Here is a 24993-nt window from a genome sequence, read left to right on the forward strand (position 1 = left end):
AGTACAAATGAGCAAACCAACCTTAGAAGGTTCTTGTAATAATTGAAGTCAATCATAAAATCTGATGTGTGAATTGCAAGTGCAAGACTATGAACAGATCTGCATCTTTTTTGGAGACCAAACTTGGGATTGTTCTCAAGCAAGGTCAGATTCTGACCTCCTTGGAGCCAAGAAGCCCAAACAAGATCGGACTTCCAACCTACTTGGGGGTCCAAGCCCAAGCCAAGGGCGAATCCGCCCTAGCATGCAAAGCAAGATCTTAAAATGCAAGGGAGGTGTCTAGTTCACCCAAGGTAAATTGGCCTACCAACATGTTGAAATTTAAACCATTCTAAAGGAAATTCTTTGGAAATCTGCAATGCATTTTCAAAGCGTAAGACAAAAAAAAAATCCAATTTGGAGATGAGAAATCTGAATGCAATATGACTTGTTAAAACAAAATCAAAAAATTGGAACAAGATCTGGGATTTGCGGAGGCAAGTTACAAACACTTCTTTTTTAATAAGAGGCTTTGATAGTGGAGTCCAAGCAAGTCAGATTTCCAACCTCCTTGGGACTCCGAGCCCAAGCTAGCTTAGAGTTCCGACCTCCTTGGGGCGCTGGAAAGCCCAACACAATGTCAAAACCCACCCAGCATTTTTGGGCAAAATCTGAGATGTCAAACCCAAATCTGACTTGCACGAGGAGAAATTCAATTGATGAGGAAGGGCAAATTTGAATTGCCATGATGAAAATCAGGATTAAGGAGATGAAGTTCAACTTGTTTTGAGCGAATGTTGAATTGCAACTCCCATTCTACCAAGGTGTCCAACTTAGGTCGGAAACCCTACCTTCCTTGGGTTCCATTTTAAGAGCATTTTCAATGATAATAGCCAAACATTATGAGGAAATTTGAATCGCAAACTCAATGAAATCCAATCAAGTCAGCCATGAAAGGAATTGAATGAATTGCAAATAAATTGAAAGGCAAAATCAAGTCAGCCCATGTAAATTCTCCAATGGACATGCCTTATGAGATGAAAGCCTATAAAAAGGATGCAACTCCTCATTACAATCATCAAATGCACTTCAAGTACTAATTCAACAAAGCAAAGCAAACCTGATCAAGTGAAAATCGGAAAGGAAGTTAGAAATTAAACAATCTTTGGCATTCATTGGGGATTAAACTTGCTAGAAATAGCGCAATCAGATGTCGAAAATGAAGGAGATCTCCCAGATACAGCCTAGAGCATGTGAATTATTGCAAAATTGACCTGTTACATAGTCCAGATTTTCCAGAATCTCAATCAAGTTTAGGTTTGAAGCAGATCAGGCCACCATAAAATCCCAAGTGGATTAGGAAATGCATGATATTCATGCAAGGAGTAGTCAAAATTAGAAGTTGTTTAATGTTAATGCATGGATTAAATTAAGATTGTGAACAAGATAGTTTCTTCATCCAAATGCTACTCCACTGCTGAATTAAAATCATATTATTAGAAAGGGATGTTTTAGAATATCTTAATTTTGTTCATATTTGTTGTCAAAAACTTAAAGTTTTTCTCTTGCTTTGCAATGAAACAAGGAAGATGTTCCAAGCCAAGCCTCTTCACGTGCAAGGATCATGGCAACTCAAAGATAACATGTAAAAAGGAAGGGCATCATGAGTTCAAGACTTTGGGCAAGACGAGGACAAAAGAAGAATTGGAATTGCAAAGTTAGAGCTACAACTACAAGGGATTGCAAGATTAACGCAAGGCAGATCCAATGCCAATATGAAATCTAAAGTGGCATGCCAAGCAAAAGAACAGGTTTTAGGTTTAAAATTCAGATATAAAAATGGAGGCATAAATGCAATAACCAAAATGGAGGAAAGATTATGAGATGCCTTGCTTACATTTTGTCTTGCGAAATGAATCAATGTCCCATAAAGAAACCATCACCAGTACAATTATCAATGTTGTATATCCAAATTTATTGGAAAACCTCAATCTCAACCTCAGCCAAGGATGATGATTAAAATATACACATCTCATAAGATAAGGAAAGTCAAGATGCAAACCAAGTTTGAGGACAAAGTCAGTACAAGGGAAGATGAAGATCTATAGGTTCAAGACATCAAGATAAGAACTATATCGAGCACAAGTTTGAGAACATGTCAAGAAAAGAAGTAGGAGGAAGTGGAGTTAAAACAAAGCTTGCAAGATAAGGATGCTGAGTTCGCACAACTTCATCACCATTCCAGTAATTCCAAGTGGCATGAGAAATGAATTTAGCGTTTCACCCCTATTGAGTTTTCTCATTAGTCCATCCTCAGGGATATGTATTCAAAAGAAATGTAATTTCCTCATTGGATAGCATTTAATGTCTGTAGGTGGTATTTGTATTGGGGTTATTTGAAATAATCTAGGTCATCGATCTTGGAGCAATCTGAGCCATCCATTGTACATGAAGCTTCTATATAAGAATTGCTGCTAAAGTAATTGCAGATTAGAAATTTTTATCTTAAGTAGAAGTTTTGAAGAAGTTGAATGGAAGAAAATGTTGAATTACTTGTGTTGATTTGGAGTTTGCATGGTTTCCTATTTTCTCACTTTGAATAGAATTATTTATCTTAAGTAGAAGTTTTGAAGAAGTTGAATGGAAGAAAATGTTAAGGAATATAAGATCAGAGATAGAGTACAGATTGATACCAAATTAAGCTTTTTTCAGACAATGATGAGCTCTACTTTGGATCTGCAGGACTGTAATAATCTTTTACCGTATTGCAACTGATGTATACTATTCTGAATACTCAGAATTGTATTGTATTTGCAGGAGGAAGTGATTGCTGCTGAATATAATTCGAAATACAGAAAGGAAGATTGTCGATGTGATTGATCTCCTTTCTGCATTGAATGCAAGGCATATATATCATGTTGAAGGTCATGACTACGTATGGTCAGCATGAGCCACGTAGGGTCATGGCCTTACATGGTCATGCCACTTGGTAACTATTTGTTAAAACTAATATAATAACCACGATATGCATAAGGTCAATGGCCTTACATGGCCATGCCCCTTGGTAACTATTTGTTAAAGCTAATATAATAACCACGATCTGCATACCAAACAACATACTTTGCCTTGCATCAACGACAAAGTCCCAATCATTATACAAGGCATTATCATACATATCATTTTACTGTGATTTACCGAGAGCATCAATCCGACTGAAGCTATAACTCTAACACTCCCTCTTAGCAAGGGAGGATATAGCAAATATGATCATCTCATAAACGATGCACAATCTCATCACATATGAGTGCTAGCATCAACATCAAGATGCCTATCAACAAGTATATCCTAAAATGGATATGAGTTATCTTCAAGCACATTCTAGGACAATAATTGAACAGAGTCTTTTAGATAACAACCCTCATCTCATAAACAACAACATAGTTTCCATCATGACAAGTATCACGATCTTTGACAAACTCTGGGACATCAACTTAATGTAGTCTATCATGATACGTTAGTTATCATGATCTCCAGCACGCTCTAGGTCAACAATTTAATGTAGTCTATCATGATAAAAGATCAAGAACTCGAGAACAACAAATGTAGTATCATGATTCCCAGCACATTCCAGAACAACTTAATGTAGTCTATCATGATAACTTGGTCAAGCTATTCCTAAGATCATCACCTTACAATAGCGACCTTACAAATATATCAAATGAAAGATCGTCACCTTTCATGACATAATCCACATATGCAACATTGTAACTCTTTTAACATTTAAAATATAAATGAATTTATACTAAATTTAAACATGACCGAGACTTAATCTCATGAAATAGAATTACATTTTGGTCATACCAATTTTACCTTTGAAGTACTCCACTTTCAACTTTGCAAGAGGTTTGGTAAATATGTCAGCATTTTTCTCTTCAGTGCTGATATATACCAACTTGATGGCATTCATATCTATCATTACTCTAATGTAGTGGTAGGGAATCTCTATGTGCTTGGATCTATTATGGAAGACTGGATTTACTAAACAATTTAATGTAGCTTTGATTATCATAGTGTATAACTGTGGGATTCGAGGACTTTCCAAATAGTCCAACCAGTAACTTCCTTAACCATACTGCTTCTCGAGCTCCCTAGAGGCAGCTATGTATTTGGCTTCAGTGGAACTCTGAGCAATTGCTAACTAATTCCTACTAAACCAAGATATCATAGCAGATCCAAGGCTGAAAAAACATCCTGTAGTACTTTTGCATTTGATGGAACTGTCGGCCCAGTCAGAATCGGAATGCCTTTGAAATTGTACCTCAACATTGTCATATTTTAGATCAAGTCCAATGGTACCATGCAAGTATCTCAAAATGTGCTTGGCTGCCATGAGATGAATCTTCTTAGGTTCACACATGAATTGACTTAATGCATTTGTTGCATAACAAATATCATGACGAGTACTCACCAAGTACATTAGAGATCCAATTATCTATCTATAGTATGTGGGATCTGTAGGTTCAAATTCAAATGCATCACTTTTAAGCTTATGAAGATTTGTTTCCATCGGTCTAGATAATGGTTTACAATCCATCCTCCCAAATTTCATCAAGATGTCAATTTTATATTTTCCTTGATTTAGGAAAATGTAATTCTCCTTTTGCCATACTTATAGACTCAGAAAATAGTGTAGAAGACCCAAATCTTTCATATCAAATTCCAATGCAAGATCCTGTTTGCATTTTACAATAAGATGATCTTCCTCTATTATCAGTAAGTCATCAACATATAGAACAAAAATTAGCATGTCACCATTTGATATTTTGAAGTATATATTAGGATCTGCTTCATTTTTGGAGTATCCTAGTTTGGTAAGACAATTGTCTATCCTTTTGTACCATGCCCTAGGGGCTTGTTTAAGGTCGTAGAGAATCTTCTTCAATTTACACACATAGGATTTTTTGTCATGAGTGACAAAGCCTTCTAGTTGATCTAGATATACTTCTTCATCAATAACACCATTCAAAAAAGATACCTTTACGTCCATTTGATGTATCTTCCATCCTTGGATGCTGCAATAGCAATAATGGTTCTTACAGAGGTGTATCAAGCAACACAAGCAAATGTCTCTTCATGGTCAATTCCAACCTTTTGAGAAAACCCCCTTGCAACGAATCTGGCTTTATATTTTCCAATACTATCATCTGGTGCATGTTTGAATTTGAATAATCATTTAGAGGAGACAACTAATTTGTCCTTAGGTCTAGGTACGACATCCCAGACATCATTTTTTAATACAAATTGATATTCCTCAATCATTGCATCTTTCCAAGCTTGACATGTTAAAGCATCTTCAACACTTGATGATTCAGATTTGATGAATTCAAATATAAGAGCAACATAGCATGAATGACTTCTTATTTTCTTACTTTCTCTAAAGATTTCATCAGGAGCTACAATATTTTCTTCAATCATCTTTCTTGTCCATAGTCGTCTTTTCTTGTCATTAGGAATTTCAACATTTCCAGTATTAGATGATAAGGGTTCATAATCTTCTGAACAATTCTCCCTCTGAGTCTCAATTGTAGGGTTTTCATCTAATTTTTTAGTTAGTTCCTCGTTTGATTATTCAATGCTTTTAGAAATATTATATGGAGTATCTTCTTCAAATTTAACATCTCTATTGATTTCAATAGTTCTTTGTCTAGAATATAAACTCTGTAACCTTTAGAGGATTCACTATACCCAACAATATGTCTTTCTTCCCAGAGGGTTCTAGTTTGGACCTCTTTTCTTTAGGGACGTGAATATACAAGACAACCAAAAAATTTCAAGTGAGTTAAATCTAGTTTGTTTCCCGTAAAGCCCTCTTCAGGATTAATATTTTCTAGATTGAATGAGGACATCTATTTAGGATGTATACTGTTGTATTTGAAGCTTTAGCCTAGAACGAGATGTGAAGATTTTGATCATACATCATAGCTTTAGTGGATTCAATGATAGTTATGTTTTTCCTTTCTGCCACTCCATTCTGTTGTCGATTATAAGGTACTACATACTCCCTCCTAATCCCAACAAAAGTGCAAAATTCTTTAAAGTTTTCAGAAATGTATTCACCCCCATTGTCAGATCTTAGAGTCTTGATTTTCTTCCCAGTTTGATTTTCCACTGAAGCTTTAAATTCTTTGAATTTCAACAATACTTCATTTGATTCTTTAAGTTTTAGGAAGTAAATCCAAGTTTTCCTAGAGTAGTCATCAACAAAAATCATAATACAAAAATCCCCCTAAAGAGGGTATTGACATTGGACCACACAAATTAATGTGGATAAGTTCTAGTACAACTTTTGATTTATGTTCACTATGTGAGAAAGATCTTTGGAGTTCTTTCCTAAGGCACATCCTTTGCAAGTTCCAATATGTTCATATTTTAGATGAGGTAATCTTGTCACAATTTTTTCTATAGAGGGTAGGGCACGAAAATGGACGTGTCCTAACCTTCTATGCCAAATTTCATTATGTGAAACTTCATGATTTAGTGCTTGATTTTGAACATTACAGAGTTTATATAAACTTCCATCTCTAAATCCTATACAGATTGCATTTTTTATGTTGAAATTTTTAGGCCAGGATAGTACTTTGTCTTCCTAAAAGGTGACACGATATACTTGACCTGCTAGACCAGAAATGGAAACCAGATTTCTTTTGATGTCTGGTACAAATAGATCATCTTTTAATTTCAGGGCAACTTCGGTTCTTAATTCTATTGTGCAGATCCCAATTCCTTTCACTGGATAGGTGGAATTATCACCAATTGTGACCGGTTCTGTCGAGTGTCCTTCAAAAGTTTCAAATTGATCTTTGAAGCCAGTTATGTGTTTAGATGCTCCGCTATCAATTATCAAAGTATTCTTGTTGGAGTTTAGTTCACTTGATAAGGCTAAGAAGAATAGAGGATATTCTGCTTCCTTGACTTCAGCTATAGAGGCCTGAGCTTTCTTCCTCTTTGGACAGTACCTGTGAGTGTGTCCAAACTATCGCACTTGTAGCATTGAATTTTAGATGGATCTTTGTTTTTGTAATTTTGATTATACTTCCCTGTTTTCTGCTTGAAATTTTTTTTTTTCCTTTATTGTTTGTGTTTGCATTAAGAGGTTGGATTTCTCCCTCTTTATTTGAACTAATCTCTCTCGTAATTAGTCTTCATTCTTCTTGAGTGCAATCGTTCTTTAGTTGATCAAATTTTGGTATAGTGGGTCGTGCATTAATACCTTGAATAAAAGATTCCCAAGTAGTTGGTAACCCTTTAAGGGATGTTAATGATAATTCTAGACCATCTACCTTATTTCCAATGGTTGAAAGTTGATCTTTCAACTCTAAGATTCTCATGAAATAAGATGTAATTGATTCTCCTCTATTCATCTTGATATGCAGAAGTTGTTGTTTTAAGGTCAACAATCTACTCGTATTATTGATCTCATACGTATTTTGAATGGTTATGAACGTATCATAAGCAACTGTTAATTTTGATGTATTTGGAAGAATATGATCCTTAACAGCATCAATAATATTATCCATGGCCTTATTGTTACGTCTTTTCCACATTGTTTTATCTGGATCATTATCAAGCATCGATTTGTTTTCTTCTACATATGAATCTAGCTCAAGTTCTCTAAGTATTATCATAATGATTATTCTCCATGATACAAAATTTGATGCTCCAAGTCTGTCCTCGAGTCTGACATGATTCACCATGATTGCACTTTTCGAATGAATGTAAATCTGAAATTTTAATTGGAGTTTCACTGTCTTTTATTTGATCTCTATCAGTTAGGCTTTGATACCATGTTAAGGAATATAAGATCAGAGATAAGAGTACAAATTGATACCAATTTAAGTTTATTTCAGACAATGATGAACTCTACTTTGGATCTGCAGGACTGTAATAATCTTTTACTATATTGCAACTGATGTATACTATTCCAAGTACTCGGAATTGTATTGTATTTGCAGGAGGAAGTGATCACTGCTGAATATAATTCGAAATGCAGAGAGGAAGATTGCCGTTGAGATTGATCTCCTTTCTGCATTGAATGCAAGGCATGTATATCATTTGGAAGGTCATGACTACGTAAGGCCATGACCCTTAGTTGGCATGAGCCACGTAGGGTCATGGCCTTCATGGTCATGCCCCTTGGTAACTATTTGTTAACACTAATATAATAACCACGATCTGCATAACAAAAAAACACTTTGCCTTGGATCGACGGAAAAGTCCCGATCATTATACAAGCCATTGTCATGATCTACGGTGACTTCATAATACAAGGCCCAATCGAGCATGACCAAATATGATAAGCGATCAAGTCTATGCGCAGATTAGTAAATCAGTTAAACCATTCGATGTATAATAGAGCACAAAATCAGAATGTAATATATATAACATGATTTGCTAACTGTCATACATATCATTTTACTGTGATTTACTAAGAGCATCAATCCGACTGAAGCTATAGCTCTAACAGAAAAAATTTTAATTCATGGTGAAACTTATGTTCACACCTTTTGGTACATAATGATTGCAAGTAACAGTGCAAGGTCAGTCTGAACTCATTGCAAGAACTTAAGTTCACTTGGTAATGTTTAGTTGGATTAAACAAAAATTGGGTATTTGAATGAATGTTCGCAATTTGAAAATCCTCCACACATATTTAGAAGATAGCAGCCTCCTATACGTAGTAGTTTAAGTTGGCAAAGCAAGGATTGGTTTAGTCACCACATCATTAACAATCTCTTGTGTCAGTAGAGTTAAGAGGTAGAAGTAGATTGGCCTCCTATGCCCAATCCTTTTTTCACTTTATTTTGTTAGTAGTTGAAGAGTTCAAATCACCAAATCATTCACATTTAGAAAGTTAAAAACACCCCATTGAATGAATAGCGCAACTCCTCAAGTGGTTACTAAAAAATCACATCATTTTCACTAAGTTTTATCCCACACAAAGTCGCTAGTTCGCAGTATAGACCTTAGGGTTGCCTTATTTGATCACACAATCACCATATTGTTTAACATATGACGTTTCATTGTTTAAGAGAGGATAGTATACTTGGTATATTATTCTACATTGACAATCTTTCATAGTTACACCGCCTTGCGGGACGGGGGGACGGCATGACAAGGGAAAAAGTTTCCAAGACGAGGGGACGAAGGGGCCTTGATTTGGGGACGCCGGCAGGGGACGAAGGGTTGGCGGGGGGAGCAGGGGTGTATATACTATACATATGGTACTTAAAATGCTAGTTATGAAAAGACGTACTACAATATAAGATATAAAGATGTAAAAAACTTAAACAAATTGAACATTGCATTGAAGTTTTGAACTGGAACATCGTGATTTATGATCAAACAATGAACATTGAACGTCAGCAAATGAAAGAGTGTCAAATTATATAATTTTAAATTTATGATATATATCAGATCAATTGTATGAGTATCTACCATCTAATCAATGATCATATAAGTCATGACATAAAGATAATTACAACAAGTATCATGTGCCATGAATCATGATATCAAAAATAAGTATTTAATGCAAACAAAAACTACAAGTCTCCAAGAGTCCAAATCAAAATGCCAAATGCCTTGGAAGTTCAAGCGTCCCCCCGCACCCAAAGGGGATGTGGTCGCGTCCCCCCGCACCCACAGGGGAAGCGGGGGCGTCTCCCCATCTCTGGTGGAGGTGGCGCTCCAAGTAGCACCGCTCGAGATGCCAAGACAACGTCCCCCCGTCTCGAGTGCGACCCGGTTTTGGCGGGGGGATGCATCCCTATGTTTCACTATAATCTTTGTGCATTAAGACAAAGAAAAAGACAACAAAAACAGCATAGACCAACAAGGCAAATATGTCTACTTCAATGAATGGAGAAATGAGGGTTTAGCTTTCAAAAATTGATGCACTATGAAAGTTGTCAGAAAATTTCATATCAAGTACAAATTGGTTGCATGTGTCGACATCTGATTCCATTAGGTTTGGCATGCCAACATTTGAACTTTCTTCTTTGCCATTGGTAAGTGGCATATTTTCTTTGTGCTTGTTAGCTAGATCCCTTTGATATCATTTCACTTTCCTTGCTCTAGTCATGATTTACTAGAATAATATCTTTGTTATTTATTTAATGGTCAATATCATAACTTAGTGCACATATTAAATACTTTCTATTTGACAATTGTTTCACTATGTTGTCCCTTGTACTCCTATAAATGATCGCTTTATCATTTATTTAGTTCAGTGTTTTTCCATTTACTTGCGTAATATGGCATCAAAGTAGTGTTAAAATAAAATAAAAAAGTTTATAACTTTCTTTTTGAAATCATTAGTTTCCAATTTTTTTGTAAATCTCTACAAATTTTGGGTATTCCAACAAACCGTAACCGGCCAGTGTTTCTCTTTGCCAAGCATCAATGGCCATTTTTATTCAAAATCGTGCCTTCCTGGTTTTTGCATTTAGTGTATGTGGTCATCTAAGGTCGTGTTTGGATGTTTGTGGTCATTTTCTCTGTAACGAGTTTTTGCAGGCATATTTTCTTTGCACACTGCACACTTTGGTTTCAGAAGATGCTTTCAAACATGTAGATGTCTCAGACAAATCCTACTCCCCTTTACCGTGACAATCAAGGGGTGCTCAAACTAGCCAAGAATCTGGTCTTCCACAAAAGAATTAAGCATGTTGATCTTCATTGGCATTTCATCCTGCAGCTGGTAGAGGGTGAATTAGTTCAGTTGATATATGTTCTGATTGCGGATCAGACAACAGATATTCTCACCTAGTCTCTGAGCCTAGACAAGTTCGTAAAATTTAGAGGGCAACTTGGTGCAGTTAATAGATTAAACATTAAGGGAGGCTATCAAAATAATATCTTTATTATTTATTAAACGGTCAATAGTGTAACTTAGTTGTCAAAGTGTTAGTTCAGTCAGGATAAAATGATATTGAAACTATAGATATATGTGTGTAATATATCATCATGATTTTACAATATATTATGTTATTATTATTGTATAATAAATTAAAATGTATATATATTAAAATATAACATATATATATATATGTGTGTGTGTGTGTGTATGTGTATTACTAAATTGATAATTCTAATAACACTATACAATAATTATAATAACAAATCCTTAAATATCAACTGACCAAATATGACTCTGATCAACTGTTCATATAATTACCTGCACAACTGTTATTGGTCGGAAATTTAATTAAGTGTTGCTTTTACTAATGAAAGTGACCCGGGAGTCGTGTACCCAATGGGACATGACTCCACAGTGCAGTCACTCCCATCAGAGATGTGACTCCCCAAACATATACAAATATAACTTAGACCTGCATTTAAAATAACATCAAACACATCAATTTACTAGGTCTTCAGTCTATCACAGTCAAACCTTTCATTGAGCACAGTCTATAGGCCCATAACCTGTGGTCCATTAAATCAGGATAAAACAAACAAGCCTCATAGTGTAAAGATTGATCGCCATCCATATATTATTGATTGTAAACATTTCAAAGTCTAATATATATATGACCTTATATATATTAATATATAAATCTATAAAAGGTGCTTAAGAACTTTGATATATAATTGAGTGAAGTAAACTGTTAAATCTGATCACCAAAATTTAGCATTAGTGTACATATTAGATACTTTATATTTTACGATTGTTGCAATATGGAAACAACATCTCTTGTACTCCTATAAATGATAGCTTGATCATTCATTTAATTCATTCATTATTTACCAATTACTTGCATAATAAAATTGCATAATTTTGAATACGGCATCTTTTGAATTTGGTTAGGAATTAATTGTACGTGTTGACTTACAATTGTCTTCTATTTTTATTTTCTTAGGTCTATGCCAAATGCTCTTTGCCTGAAAGTGTTTTATTATTCTAAGGGTTTTGCTACAAGCATAATCCAATGCCAATTTCTATTGGGGAGGCCATTATTTGTTAGGCCTTGAATTTTCTTGACAAGAAGCTAGGAGTCTCCTCCTATTGTTTGATTTTAACTTGTAGATTCTACTTCTCATTCTACTCTTGTTGTCATAGCATGTACTTCCACTATGTTATTTGCCCCATTTCTAATGTATCAATTAAAAGCCAAGACATGAGTGCATTCTTGGGTTCTAGTATTTCTTCCATTAGCAGCTTTTACTAAATTGTTCTTCATTGATTTCTCAAAGTCTAACTTCACCCATCCTCCTTGTGGGGGAATTAACTAGAGCTATGTTTGGGGAGAGTGAAATGATGATAATCATCAACATGTACCAGTCCTTTGCTATACTTGTTTTAGAATTATGTGGTTCCACTCTTTTGTTTTGTCTAGACTCTGATGTATTGTTGGAAAGCCAAGACATGAATGTCATCTTTGTTACTAAAATATTTGCTAATAGAAGCATCTTGTGCATTGTTCTTCATGGTTTCATCAAAGTTCAGCTCCATCCATCCTCCTTGTGGAGGAAGTGATTGAATTATGGGGGCAACTATGAAATGGTGATACATGTCACATTTCCTAGTGTGCAATGTCCAATGTTTTATCACAGACGTTGTAAGGGATTTAAAAACTCGCACATTTTAGGTCAAATAAAATAATCTAGGGATGCATTACCAAACACCTAAAATTGCTTGAAAACTAAAACAAACAAAAACCAAATATGATGCAACAGTGTTTAATCTTAAACAATTGTGACAGAAATTAGCAAAAAGATAATAGTTTATAAAAAAGCATCTAATTTGATCTTAGAGAAGTAGATAAAGCAGAGTTAAAATCATTTGATAATTAAAATACCCAAAATAGAAATCTGAGACTCTTAATCTATTATAACCAGTGCAAGAATTTAGATGAAAATATGAATTATTTATTCAATGTCATTGATTGACAATACTGTACCCATAACAAATTTCTAAGTCCTTGTTTCTAGTAGTTGACAATGTTCTAGTCATCAATTCGGCTTACGCCTTTGAAGGGCCTATGAGACGAGGATTTCAAGCACACCAAACAAAGTGAAATGAGAACTTACATATGAGAAAAGAAAGTAATGTACCAAGATAGGAAAAAAGAACATCAAAGCATGGTGAAGAGGGAGAACATCATACTCAAAGAAATAAAACATTAAAAAACAAAATCCAAGAGCCCAAACATGTACCAAGGAGGGTAAATGTTCTTTTGTGAGTGAAAATCAATTAAGGAGGGAAAGTACATGCTCTTTTCAATATCAATGACAAATAGAACATGAAAATCACTTGAGTGATTTAGCATGCACCTTTTCACTAAGTAGCAAATGCCAAAGTGAAATTTAAGTCAAAGCGCATCCCACTCCTTTTGAGTATACCTAATACAAAGAACATAAGAAAATGTGCAGCATAAATCCTAGGCACATGCCAAGGACGCTTGATACAAAAAATGTGAAAATGTAAATATGACAAAAGTGCAATGGCATTCGTCACTTCCAAATTAAACAAAAAGAAGCAATAAATTGCCCTAGCACACCTCTTGGAGATTAACTATCAAAATGTGAAAATGCATAACACCAAAAAGCACACTCTTGTTCTCTGGCATGCCCAACAGGTAAGTGTCAAGTTGTCAATAAGCAAACATAAGCTAAAGCAGATCTAAGTCTTCCAAGCACACCCAAGAAAGATTGGGTTTCAAACACAACTTGCAAAACATACTTAAGTTGCATAGCAAAACCAAAAAGTTGTCCCAAGGAGAAAAATAAATGAAATGCAACATCGAAATTAGAAAAGTGCTCTTCTTCTCCCATAAAAGCAATTTTCATAGTTGGTATTATTGGAACAAGGCTTTGAAGGAGATTGCCATCAAAGAAGGATTGTGAGAGCTTGATTAAGTGTTCACAATGGATTTGTTGAGTTTCCTTTGTAGGCATCAATAGGCTTTATCATATCTTCATTCTTCAACCTCCATGACAGGCATTTCCGTCATTTTGTATCAATTTCACAAGAGTTTTAGCAGCAGATTTTAAAAATAAAATTTCAACCTAATTCATAATCATTCGTCTTGGCTTGTGAACATCAATCATATAGCCTAAATAGGTCAATAAGATCCACTAAAACACTTTGGAAATCAAAGATAAATGAGAGGCTTCAGCCTGCAAAACAACCAATTTAACAGCTCCTTTACAGTATATGACAGTCACGTGTTGTAGAGGTTACAAGGTGCAGGTCTTGTAAGATTCTAAAGTAGACCAGTCATTTCAATTTACAACACAGCAGGGTTTAAAAGGTGAAACTTATCAAAACAAATACCTACGATTTCAAGCTTCCTTTGTACCACACAAGATTCATACAGTCAGTTTTCAGTCATTTGAAATGAAGACTTCCGATTTCTCAAAACAGTAGTTTATCATTCACTTACATCCCTCCTGGTTTGTGAAAATCAATCATCAAACCTACATAGGCCAATAAGATCCACTAAAATGCTTAGTTTTAAAGATAAATGAGAGGCATCAGCCTGCAAAACAACCAATTTAACAGTTCCTTTACAGTATATGACAGTCACATGTTGTATAGGTTACAAGGTGTGGGTTTTGCAAGATGTTAAAGCAGGTCAGTCATTTCCATTTACAACACAGCAGGCATATGAATGTGAAACTAGACAAAACATATATCGAAGATTTCAAGCTTCATTTGTACCACTCAAGATTCATAATGCAAGTTTTCGGTCATTTGAAATGAAGATTTCCAGTCAGTCAAAACAGTAGTTTATCATTCACTTATAGCAGCAGTTTGTGCAGTGTCAAAGCTGTGGGATTTGCAACATATATCAGCAGTTTGTGCAGTCAAAAGGCTGAGTTTTCAGTTACATAGGACTATAAATTTCAGTCAAAGTAGCACTGCTCTCAATCATAGGATAGTGGGTCTTCAAATTCTCGCTTTGAAAATTTATGCTCCTTTCATTATGCTCTCAGTATATCACAACTAATTTTAGGTTGCATAAAGCACCAGTTTTGAGCAATAGACAAGTTGGGATTTCAGAGTGAAAATATCAGTTTTCAGTAATAAAAATATGGTATCTGATCCTAAAATCAGATGTTAGGTGCAGGAAGTTTTCAAAGTGTACTATAAGATAAGATAAGATAATGATATTAATGTCCAACAAGAGACCAACAAGGGTCTAAGGGACTAGAAGATACAACAGCGAAGAAAAACCAGTATAAGGGTATAAGAATTTTGACACCTTTCCCAAAAACTAAAAAATACAGTATAATTTCAATTATACACGCTTCAAAGCAAGTTTTAGTTGCCTAGTTTTAGCTACATTGTACAGGACAGTCATGAAACCAAATTGATTTGGTTTGAGGCTGACATAATCTTTGGTCTGATATTTAGAATGTATTAGAGAATTACGGGTATAGACTTTGGAAAGGTCAAGAGAAGCTTTTGAGATTTCATTATAGCCCACAAAAATGCCTTTCCTTCCAGAAGGCTCTAATTTTGACATTTTCTCTTTAGACACATGGATATAAACTGGACAACCAAATATTCTTAGGTGGCTTATGTCAGGTTTTATACCAGTAAAAGCCTCTTTAGGAGTTTTGTTATCAAGATGTGAGTGGGGACATTTGTTTTGAATGTAAACAGTTGTTCTAGATGCTACTGCAAATGACGTATCTATGTTATTGTCATACATTATTGATTTTGCAACCTCTAGTTCTATTTTTCCTCTCAGCTACCCCATTTTGTTAAGGATTATAGGGTACAGTAAACTCCTTCTTAATCTCAACATTAACAAAAAAATCTTTTAAGATTTCTAAGGTGTATTCTTTCCCATTATCTGTTCTGAGTTTTCTATTAGAGATTTAAAATCTTTGAACCTTTTAAGGATCTCTTCTGACTCTTTACACTTAAGGAAATAGATCAAGGTCTTTTTGGAGAAGTCGTCCACAAAAATTACATGATATAGGAACCCTCCCATGGAAGGGGCAAACATGGGTCCACATAAGTCAAAGTGGACTAATTCTAATATATCTATGATTCTGCTCAAACTATTTTGAAAAGTTCCCTTAGTGTTTTTCCCTAAGGCACACCCTTTGCATGTCCCACTATGAGTTTGATCTAGTTTGGGCAGTCCTAATACTAATTTTTCCATGGACATTAGAGCAGTGAATATGCCCTAACCTTCAAATACGAGATCTCATTGGAGTCAGAAGTCTCATGGATGAGGGCTTGTTTTGTCTCAGTGCAAAGTTTGGATAAGTATCCTTGCCTTATACCTATGGTTTTAGCTTTCTTATATGTAGAATTATTTGGCCATGCCAAAACCTTTCCATCCATGAAGGTGATCCTATATACATTGTCATCTAGGGCAGATATAGATACTAGATTTCTCTTAATTCCAGGTACAAATAGAATATCAATCAATTGGATATAGATATTTGACTCCAATTTGATGGTACAAGTTCCTACCCTTTTTACTAGATGTGCAAAATAATCCCCTATGGTTACTTCTTCATTAATTTCTTTGACAATAGTGCCTAGGTGTTATCTAAATCCTGTGATGTGCCTTGATGACCCACTATCAATCACCCAAGGATTAAATTTGTTTGATACATGATTTGATAGTGCTGAGTAGAATACAAACTTCTCAGAATCATCTTCTGTATTTGTTTTTCCAACCTTAGCAAAAGATGCTTGTTTCTTTGACCTGTCAAGGCACTTGACAACATAGTATCCATATTGATCACATCTAAAACACTGAACTTGACAAACATCTCTCCTCTGCTTGAATGAACCTTTTCCATGAAAGTTTTGTTTTCTTTTGAAATTCTCTTCTTAACTTTATTATGAGAATTTGTATTTAAATATCCTCATCTATAGGTTTTTGTTTGTTTCCTTTTGACATCTATCTAGCTTCTTGTTGGCAGTCAGATTAACCAATTAAATTTTGGAAGTTTTGATCTTGCACTTAGTCCTTGAACGAATGATTCCCATGAATTTTGTAGGCCACCTAAAGCTATTAGAGTCAACTCTTTGCTATCAATTTCATATCCAACAGTTGACAGTTGTTCCCTCAGCTCAGTTATTCTCATTAAGTATGCATTGATGGATTCTCCTTTGTTCATGCTTATGTGATTGATTTGCCTCTTTAGTGCAAGAATCCTACCAGTGTTGTTTATTTTCAAATGTGCTTTCAAGGGGGATTTGAACATAAGATATGCACTCTCTTGTTTGGCCAATATAGGTACTATGTGGTCCCTAACTGCATTTATTATTAATTTCATGGCTTTTTCGTTATTCTCAATCCATTCGGATTTTTTTGGTCCATGCTCAGGTTCAGTCTTCTTGCCTTTCACCAGCGAATCTAACTTGTTTTCTTTTAGTATCATCATAATTCTCAACTTCCATGATATGAACTTGAGGTTATTTGCACCTTCAAGACGATCCTCAAATCTGATCGTGTTTGACATTTTGAAGAATGGAATGTGACTGCAATATCAAGATGAGTAATCTGATATCTCAAATTTAATTTTGGACCTTCCCTAACAAGGCTCTGATACCATGTAAATGTAATTAAACTTCTTATCACACTGGTAGACATCTAGCAATTTGAAGATTGTAATAGACTTATTTTTACTTATTTTTTCTAAGTTGTTGTAGGTTATGATCAGACTTATGTTCTTGAGGGAATTGGTATTTTAATAGCAATGGAATATAAGTTTAGATTTGAGAATATAATTACTCCAAATGAGAGAACATTTATTGATTTGCAATGTCTCTTTTGGCCTTTTGGTATTGTTTTTTTAAATTTTTATATAGTCTCTAAGAGACGTGTCATGAGAGGACATGTCTCCACAATGTGCAATCATGTCCACTCATGGCATGGCTCTTCATTTAAACATAACCCTACTTGGGTTACTTAACCAATTTTGATCTTGCAAATCGCCGATCTGCATAAAGGTGAATAGATGATTTGCTCAATCCAAGACATGTTTCAACATTAGTATACTCGATCAATACTTGATCAATTCTGTGCATGTGTAAGATCATTACTCGATCTATGCTAAGAGAAGGCAAATAGTATTATAATTTGTTGTTAAAGATTTCAATATGCTTAATATGATGCATAGAGTTTCAATTGAATGCAAGAATGATTTTTTTGACTCCAAGGTATTTGAAATGATTATTCTTATTGAGCACAAGAACTGTATGTGTGTGTGTGTGTGTCAGTTCACATAGTGAACTGACATACATACATACATGCACATATGTATACAATCAATACAAACAGTCATCCTTGTATATGACCGAAGCTACTATGTATCAACACAATATAGTTATATAATTTGCTTGTATAAATATATATACACACACTTGTCCCTTATTTAGTGATTGCAGGACCTAAATCACGATTTACCTTGTTAAAAGACATCAAGTGGTAAAGTTATATCTCTAGTATCTTACAAATATTATATTAATGGACATAAGTTTGTGAGAAAATGGGTGTGCTGGTGATAACAAAATGATCCAACCGATTGGATATCTTAATAATATTTGCACAGAAATTCACCCTTTCGTTCTTACTTGATTTGACACCGATTTTGATTGTTGTTTGCCAACCACCAGTGGAGTTCTTGAAATTTCTTATGCATATCACTGACCAAATATACAAGAATACAAAAACCGAGTGTAATTTTATGCAGAATTCTGAAGAACGTTAATCTTTTCCTAAACTTCATTGATTTTCAGTCACCCTTCTAGCATGGTTTGTTTTCATTGGAAGATGATTGAATTCACTTGCAAGTGTTCTCTGTATTTGTTGTGCACTGGAGCATTAAATGAATAAATAATGAACTATTTTTGGATCATATCTATGTTTTGCACAAATACAAGGGTCGGTCCATCCTCCCTTTAATAGTTGATCCATGGTTAACAAGATTTCATCTATAAGACATTATAAAAGCTTTACTTTAAGCCATCCCATCGTATACTATAGGGTGGTCCATTTTGAAGATTTTCATACTGTACAACTTTGTGTAGGTGGCATTTTCAGCATCTTGTCAAGCTCAATAAAGAGAAGTATCAACCTTGTAGCCATTTTGGTCATTAAATTTTTTGAATTAGTTTGAAGAATAATTTTTCATAGAGCTCAAGTTCATATCACACTGTTGAATCCCTGCCTTATTTCTAGCAGATCTAGTCTAGGCAATAGATATTTTACATTACGTCCACACAATGTCTAGAAGATATGCCAAGTGCTTTACCATAATCTGGATGATTTCCATTCCTTAGTGTCCATTTTTAATATGTCTGCCTATTATTGCATGCACTGTTTTCCAATGTTGTTTTTGTCCAGTTGCTAATGTTGTTACTGATATATTTCTGTTTATAAATCTGATTACTTACAACCGTAATAGAAGATAGATAAGCCACAATTCCAACATGCTAAACTTTTAAAAAGGCAACCAACGTTTAAAAAATACCTACTCTAGCTCTTTTACGTGGATTCTTCTATAAAAGATGTTTAGCATGTGGTAACTAAATTAAGGAGCATACAGTCAAATAGATGTTTTCTAACCAATGAAACTTACTGAAGTCAAGCTTACAGTAAAGAAAAGATGATCTTTATGTGGCCTCATTTAATCAACATATATATTGAGTGTAGATAACTTTAAAGTGAGAATAAGAATAAGTAAAATATACCTGACAAAAGACATAAAACCAGCAGGAAACAAAGCTGGTCTCTGCAAGAACAGAACGTGTTTACATAAGCATCAAAGACGTTATTATTTTTGACATATTTTTTAGTCTAATAAAGAAAATACTACACACTCGCATACTGTTGCCAAGTTAAAAGCAATGCACAAGCATGGTGCAGTATAAGTAAAACCATACGTCATTAGAAAGCATATGACCTCTACTAGGCAATTCAAATGGCACCACCAAAAGATACCACTATCATAAACTTTATTATGGAAGATTTGGTGTTCTCTTTTGCAAAGTAAATCTGTGTCAGTCTTCTCAAAAATGCTTCCAACAAGCTGCTTCCAGAGAAGACATATTATAAGCATATTTATTTTCCTTGGATTTGTAGAGGAGCTAATTAATGGGGTAAACTACAAAATGCATCAAACTAACTCTATAAGGGAAATTCCTACCAGTCTGAACTTTTTTATATCATTATACTTCTTTTTCTGAAGATGATTATCGTAGCTTAGATTTGGATGCTCTAAGAATTGGCTAAATGGCATTCTCTCCCAATATTACTACTGTAACAAAATTTGTCAATTGAACAATTCTCAAGGATATGATTCACGGAAGCATCTAACATTAAATTTATATTTCAAGACTGGATACATTCACCATACCCTTCTCACAAGGCTCAGATTTCACAGTTACAAGATCAGACAATTAACAAGGACATTTATTGCCAATTGCTGTTCCCTTGAGTCCTGTTAACATATTTGGTCATCCATGGACAGTCATGTAATTTCTTTCTTCCTCTCAGCAGGTGGGGATCATCGGTTCTCCTACCCACCATTGTAATCCCCACCCAACCCTGCTAGTGGGGTGGGAACTATAGGGTTCCCCAAAGTGGACGGGAATTTGAAGGATTGCTTTCCTATGGATGGGTGGATTGTGTTTGCACTTCATAAAAAATTAGAGCATATTATAATAATTGTGATGACTTTATCTTAAACTGTGACTTATTAGCAGTCTACAGGTCACAAAACTTAGATTCGTGCTTGGTTTGAACAAATTGTTCTCACACCACCATTGCTAGTCAGAATAGACATCATATAACTCAAAAGGACAAGAATTGCAAATTGTGCTCGCTTCAAGATGTCAACCTAAAGAAGCACATTACTTTGAAATGATCTGTGTCCTCTTAGATATAAAAGCACAGATTGAACATTAGGCTTTCAATGGTGTCCGCAAACTGCCCACAATTGAAGAAGGCAACAGAGAGATCTATGTAGAGTTGAGAGACTCGTGCAATCTCACATGACTGCAGTGTTTTCTGCCTGTCTCCAACTAGTCTAAAATTCTCAAATCTCTCCCTGATATTGGTTACGGCATCAAAAGGCGACACTGGCTTCTAGGGGTGATCCAAATTTTCAGCAAAGTAAACATTACATTGAAAAGAAACCATTTAAGGATGCCAAAAGATCTCATTTTTTATTTTAACAAATTATGTGATGAGGAATATATTCTTTTAGAAATCCTTCTTTTGGAGAAAATTTCAGTGAAGATGGTGGATTGCTCAGTCATGTTCAACCTTTCTAAAGACAGTTTGGAATAGGCTTCTTCTAAGAATACATACTGTAGATACCTCATCTTTGGATTTTAAAAAAATAACCCTCCACGAAACAGCTCACGGATTGGGTCAAATCCACTTGGTGCAATCTTGATCGTCCTTTTCTCTCACCGCTGTCTAAACTTTAAAGGCTTCTTCCAAATCAGTTTTCAGTCAGCAGACCAACATTTTGTTTTGTTTAATGGACCTTTGTACTTTGGCACATTTGGGATCTTCAAGTGCCCTTGCAAACCCTTTTTCAACCCAAAAGTTGAAACGTTAACAAAGCTTCCTTTGTGAATTTGCCTCTAAATACTTCCTATGATGCTAAATTTTTTTGAATTTGATCAAATCGATGTTCAAACAGATTGGTAAATTTACAAGATTCTACCCCCACATTTCATCAGGCTTTGTGTATACATTGATTTGTCCAAACTATTTCACCATTCCATTCACATTCACTCAAAAAGTGGCTCTTGGACTCAAATTCTGAATTATGACAGTATTCTGGTCAAAAGCTTTCATTCCAATAAACTCAGACACTTGCCCAAGCTTCCTGGTTCATTTCAGTTTAGTTGCAGATAAGTGTTCACAATGATGGAAATCAGCACACGGGTTCAGGTCAGCATGTAGTAGGCCAGGCAGAGGTTTTAATTAAACCCCATTCTTAACCTTTTTAGATGTCTTTGATTCAAAATGATTCGGGTCAACCCATAATGTATTATGATTGTTAATTATATCAAGGTCTTGAAACGTATTAAGATGAGCTCCAAAACCACCTGGCAATTATTTGCATATTTACTTGTCATTTATTTTAGGCCCAAAGGATTGAAATACTTAACATATACATGAATGTCTTTGATTGTGATGCTTGTCACAAGCATAAAAGTTTGTTATGATACCTATTGAATCAGGGAGTGTGTGCATTGATCACAACTCGCATGAGAATTCATTTAGTGTATTAATGAGCAGTGCAGATTAATGTCACTCAAAGGCACCTGAAACTAGAAGCTTGTAATGCTTGTCCATAAATTAGATGCTACCCCTACCCTTGCAAGATGCAGAACCTGAATTAAGAGAAAATCAAAATCCAAATGAATCAACTGTAAAAACAACCATCAGAGCCATAAGGATATGACCTGAAAGGCTGAAAATGTATCTTAAGGCCATAAGAAATCAAATAGGCCTTTTTGGGAAGCTAAAAAGAATCACTCAAGAGTCTCTAGCACTAGCACATGAGCAAGTAAACGTTCATGTGTACCTTTCCATACTCATAAAGGCAGCCTTACAAGGGTAGGAGGGCCTTACAAATAGTGGTAATCATGACTTGCATGGAATCCATGAAAAATTAAAGGAACGGATTATCTACATGATTAAACCAGAGAGATTCTGTATAGGCCCATGGTATGCTCAGAATACCTAATGTCGAATTTTGAAACACTATCATTTTGTCAGGACTAATTTGTCTGCATAATACAAAATGAGAAGCCAAATAGATAACAAGCTGTAAGGTCTAACAGTAAAGAAAATAACACAATCATAGTGAGTATATATGCTAATAGCATGCAATTTTACCAACTGAAATCTACTCAGTCAGCCTGCCAATCTACCACTGCTTATATAGCACAGGCACTTACCATGCTTTATAAAGGACTATGCATAAACTGTAAATAGATTTAATCAATTGACAGAACTCGGGAATTTGTAACAGTGGTTCTTTCCAATATATGACAAAAAAAGATATTAAAATTTCATAGACTTTCTTTAGAAAATCAAGGAATTTGGCAAAACATTCTCTGCATCCTAAATACTAATGAGAAAATAGAGATTAGTAACACCCAAATTACTATAGAGAAGGAAGTCTCTACCTGGAAAAGTACTCGAATCTCCCTTACAAATATAATGAGAGCAACAGCTGTAAACAATATCCATTGAGAACCTCCAGTTAAATACAAAAATGAAGTACAACAAAGCATATATATTATCCCTTTCTCAGAAGGAATCAAAATATAAAAGCATACAATCCAAAAAGTAAAAGCTCAATTCTATATCCACATACAACAGACCATTTTTCCAATTAAAACACCATAAATTATTCACTTGCATTAAGGAATTTTCACCATGTAGAAGATTAGAAGACCAACTCACATACCCTAAAGAGGAAAGGACAAACTAAATTCCAATGTCACTATAGTCAACCTACTATTGTTTAAAAAAACAAAAAACTTTCAAAAAGGTCAATAACTATTACAGTAACAACATAGAAATATGAGATACAGTGACACTAGAATCTGCCTCTGTTAATAAAACATGTGTATGCAGCCAAATTGGATAAAATGCTACAACTGTACTGGTTTAGAGTTCACAAACTCCAGAAACATTAGGCTGAAATGGGCAGATTTGTTACTTTTATTTCAAGTTGAGTGCAGATAATCAACTCTACAACATGCTCTGTATAATATCCTTTAAATTCAATGTCTTCAATGTCTTCATGCCCCACAAAATGACACAAAGGAATAGTACAACACTGAAAATGTTCAATTTGAACATACACTTATGTCTTACTCTTTATACTTGGTGCAAAAGCCAAATAAAGACTTTTAAAATTACTTTTCAAGTAAAGGCAAGATACAAAAGCATAGAAACAGAAGCCTTGATAAAACAGGAGAATCGTCCTTTCTTGATACAAGATCATATTAAAATACATCTTGTACATGATAGATGCTGCAGTGGGAAAACAGAGCAATGTTTTCAATATTTTGAGTTTCATGTTGGATTTACAGTCCTTTTAATGCTTCAGTTATTTAATATTTAGTACAAATTGAATTGTGAGATTTTATCAAATACAAAAAAAGTGAAAAGTAAAAGAAATATTCTAGAAAGTCTTTTTTTAGCCGATAGGCTATTTGTGGGAATTTTGCTCCCTGAAATTGTATTTACTTGCCGGATAATTGTCAGCCTCTTTGTGGTGGTTTTAATTTTCTGACTATGAAAATCACTTTTGCTTTTTATCCTATTAATTTGGAAGTTACCTTTTATTCCCATTCTTATCCCTATTTTTTTGGAAACAAGTTTTTTAGTATCTTCTATCATCGTGTTTTCTCATTGAAAATTTTAAATTGTAAACAATTGGGAAAAATCAAAATTGGAAGGGCAGGAAAAATCCAAAGCTACAGAACCATTCTGCACATACCTGCAAAATGGTTCTGTATATTATTATTTTGTCGATTTTTTCAAGATTATGTTAAAAATTGAGCTTGAATGTTTTTGTGGAAGGCTAATATTGTCGATTTTATCTTCCATACATTAGCGGGGCATAAGCCACATGTTGAAAGCTTATCAGAAGCTTAAAGTTTATGGATCTAAATTTTTCTAAACTTTAAAATCTCTAGCTCACATTGTACTCTGTTTATGTATAAGGAACTATAGGTATACCAATTTATCATATGTAGGATACCGAAGGATATTTTGGATGCATGAAACTGTATTTTCTTCTGTTGCAGATGGCTCGACTAGGCATAGAGAAGTCAAACATTAAAAAATATTATTACTGCCAAATTTCCCAATACTAAAAATTCCAGGAGTATTCTCAAATTTAGATCATATTCTTTACCTAACACTCTAGAAGTATTCTATTTAGATTGTGTTCTTTATCAAACACTCCAGAAGTATTTTCTGTGTTCTTTTTACCAAA

At 34.6% G+C, this 24993-nt stretch overlaps 1 protein-coding gene across 2 annotated transcripts in view; it reads right to left on the reverse strand.

Moving 5' to 3' along the window:
* The window catches only part of LOC149548367 (Transmembrane proteins 14C), a 118129-nt gene that overhangs the window by 24933 nt on the left and 68203 nt on the right, over positions 1–24993 (reverse strand). For both annotated transcript variants that reach the window (XM_089792452.1, XM_089792451.1), the window contains 2 exons: positions 23168–23214; positions 19706–19746 (listed from right to left, as the gene is read on the reverse strand). In XM_089792452.1, the coding sequence (XP_089648578.1) occupies positions 19706–19746; positions 23168–23214 (88 nt within the window). The remainder of the gene's footprint in view (positions 1–19705; positions 19747–23167; positions 23215–24993) is intronic.

Source organism: Cupressus sempervirens, chromosome 7 (genome assembly GCF_028749045.1).
Source record: "Cupressus sempervirens isolate cs-2001-9-10 chromosome 7, ASM2874904v1, whole genome shotgun sequence".
Taxonomy (NCBI): domain Eukaryota; kingdom Viridiplantae; phylum Streptophyta; class Pinopsida; order Cupressales; family Cupressaceae; genus Cupressus; species Cupressus sempervirens.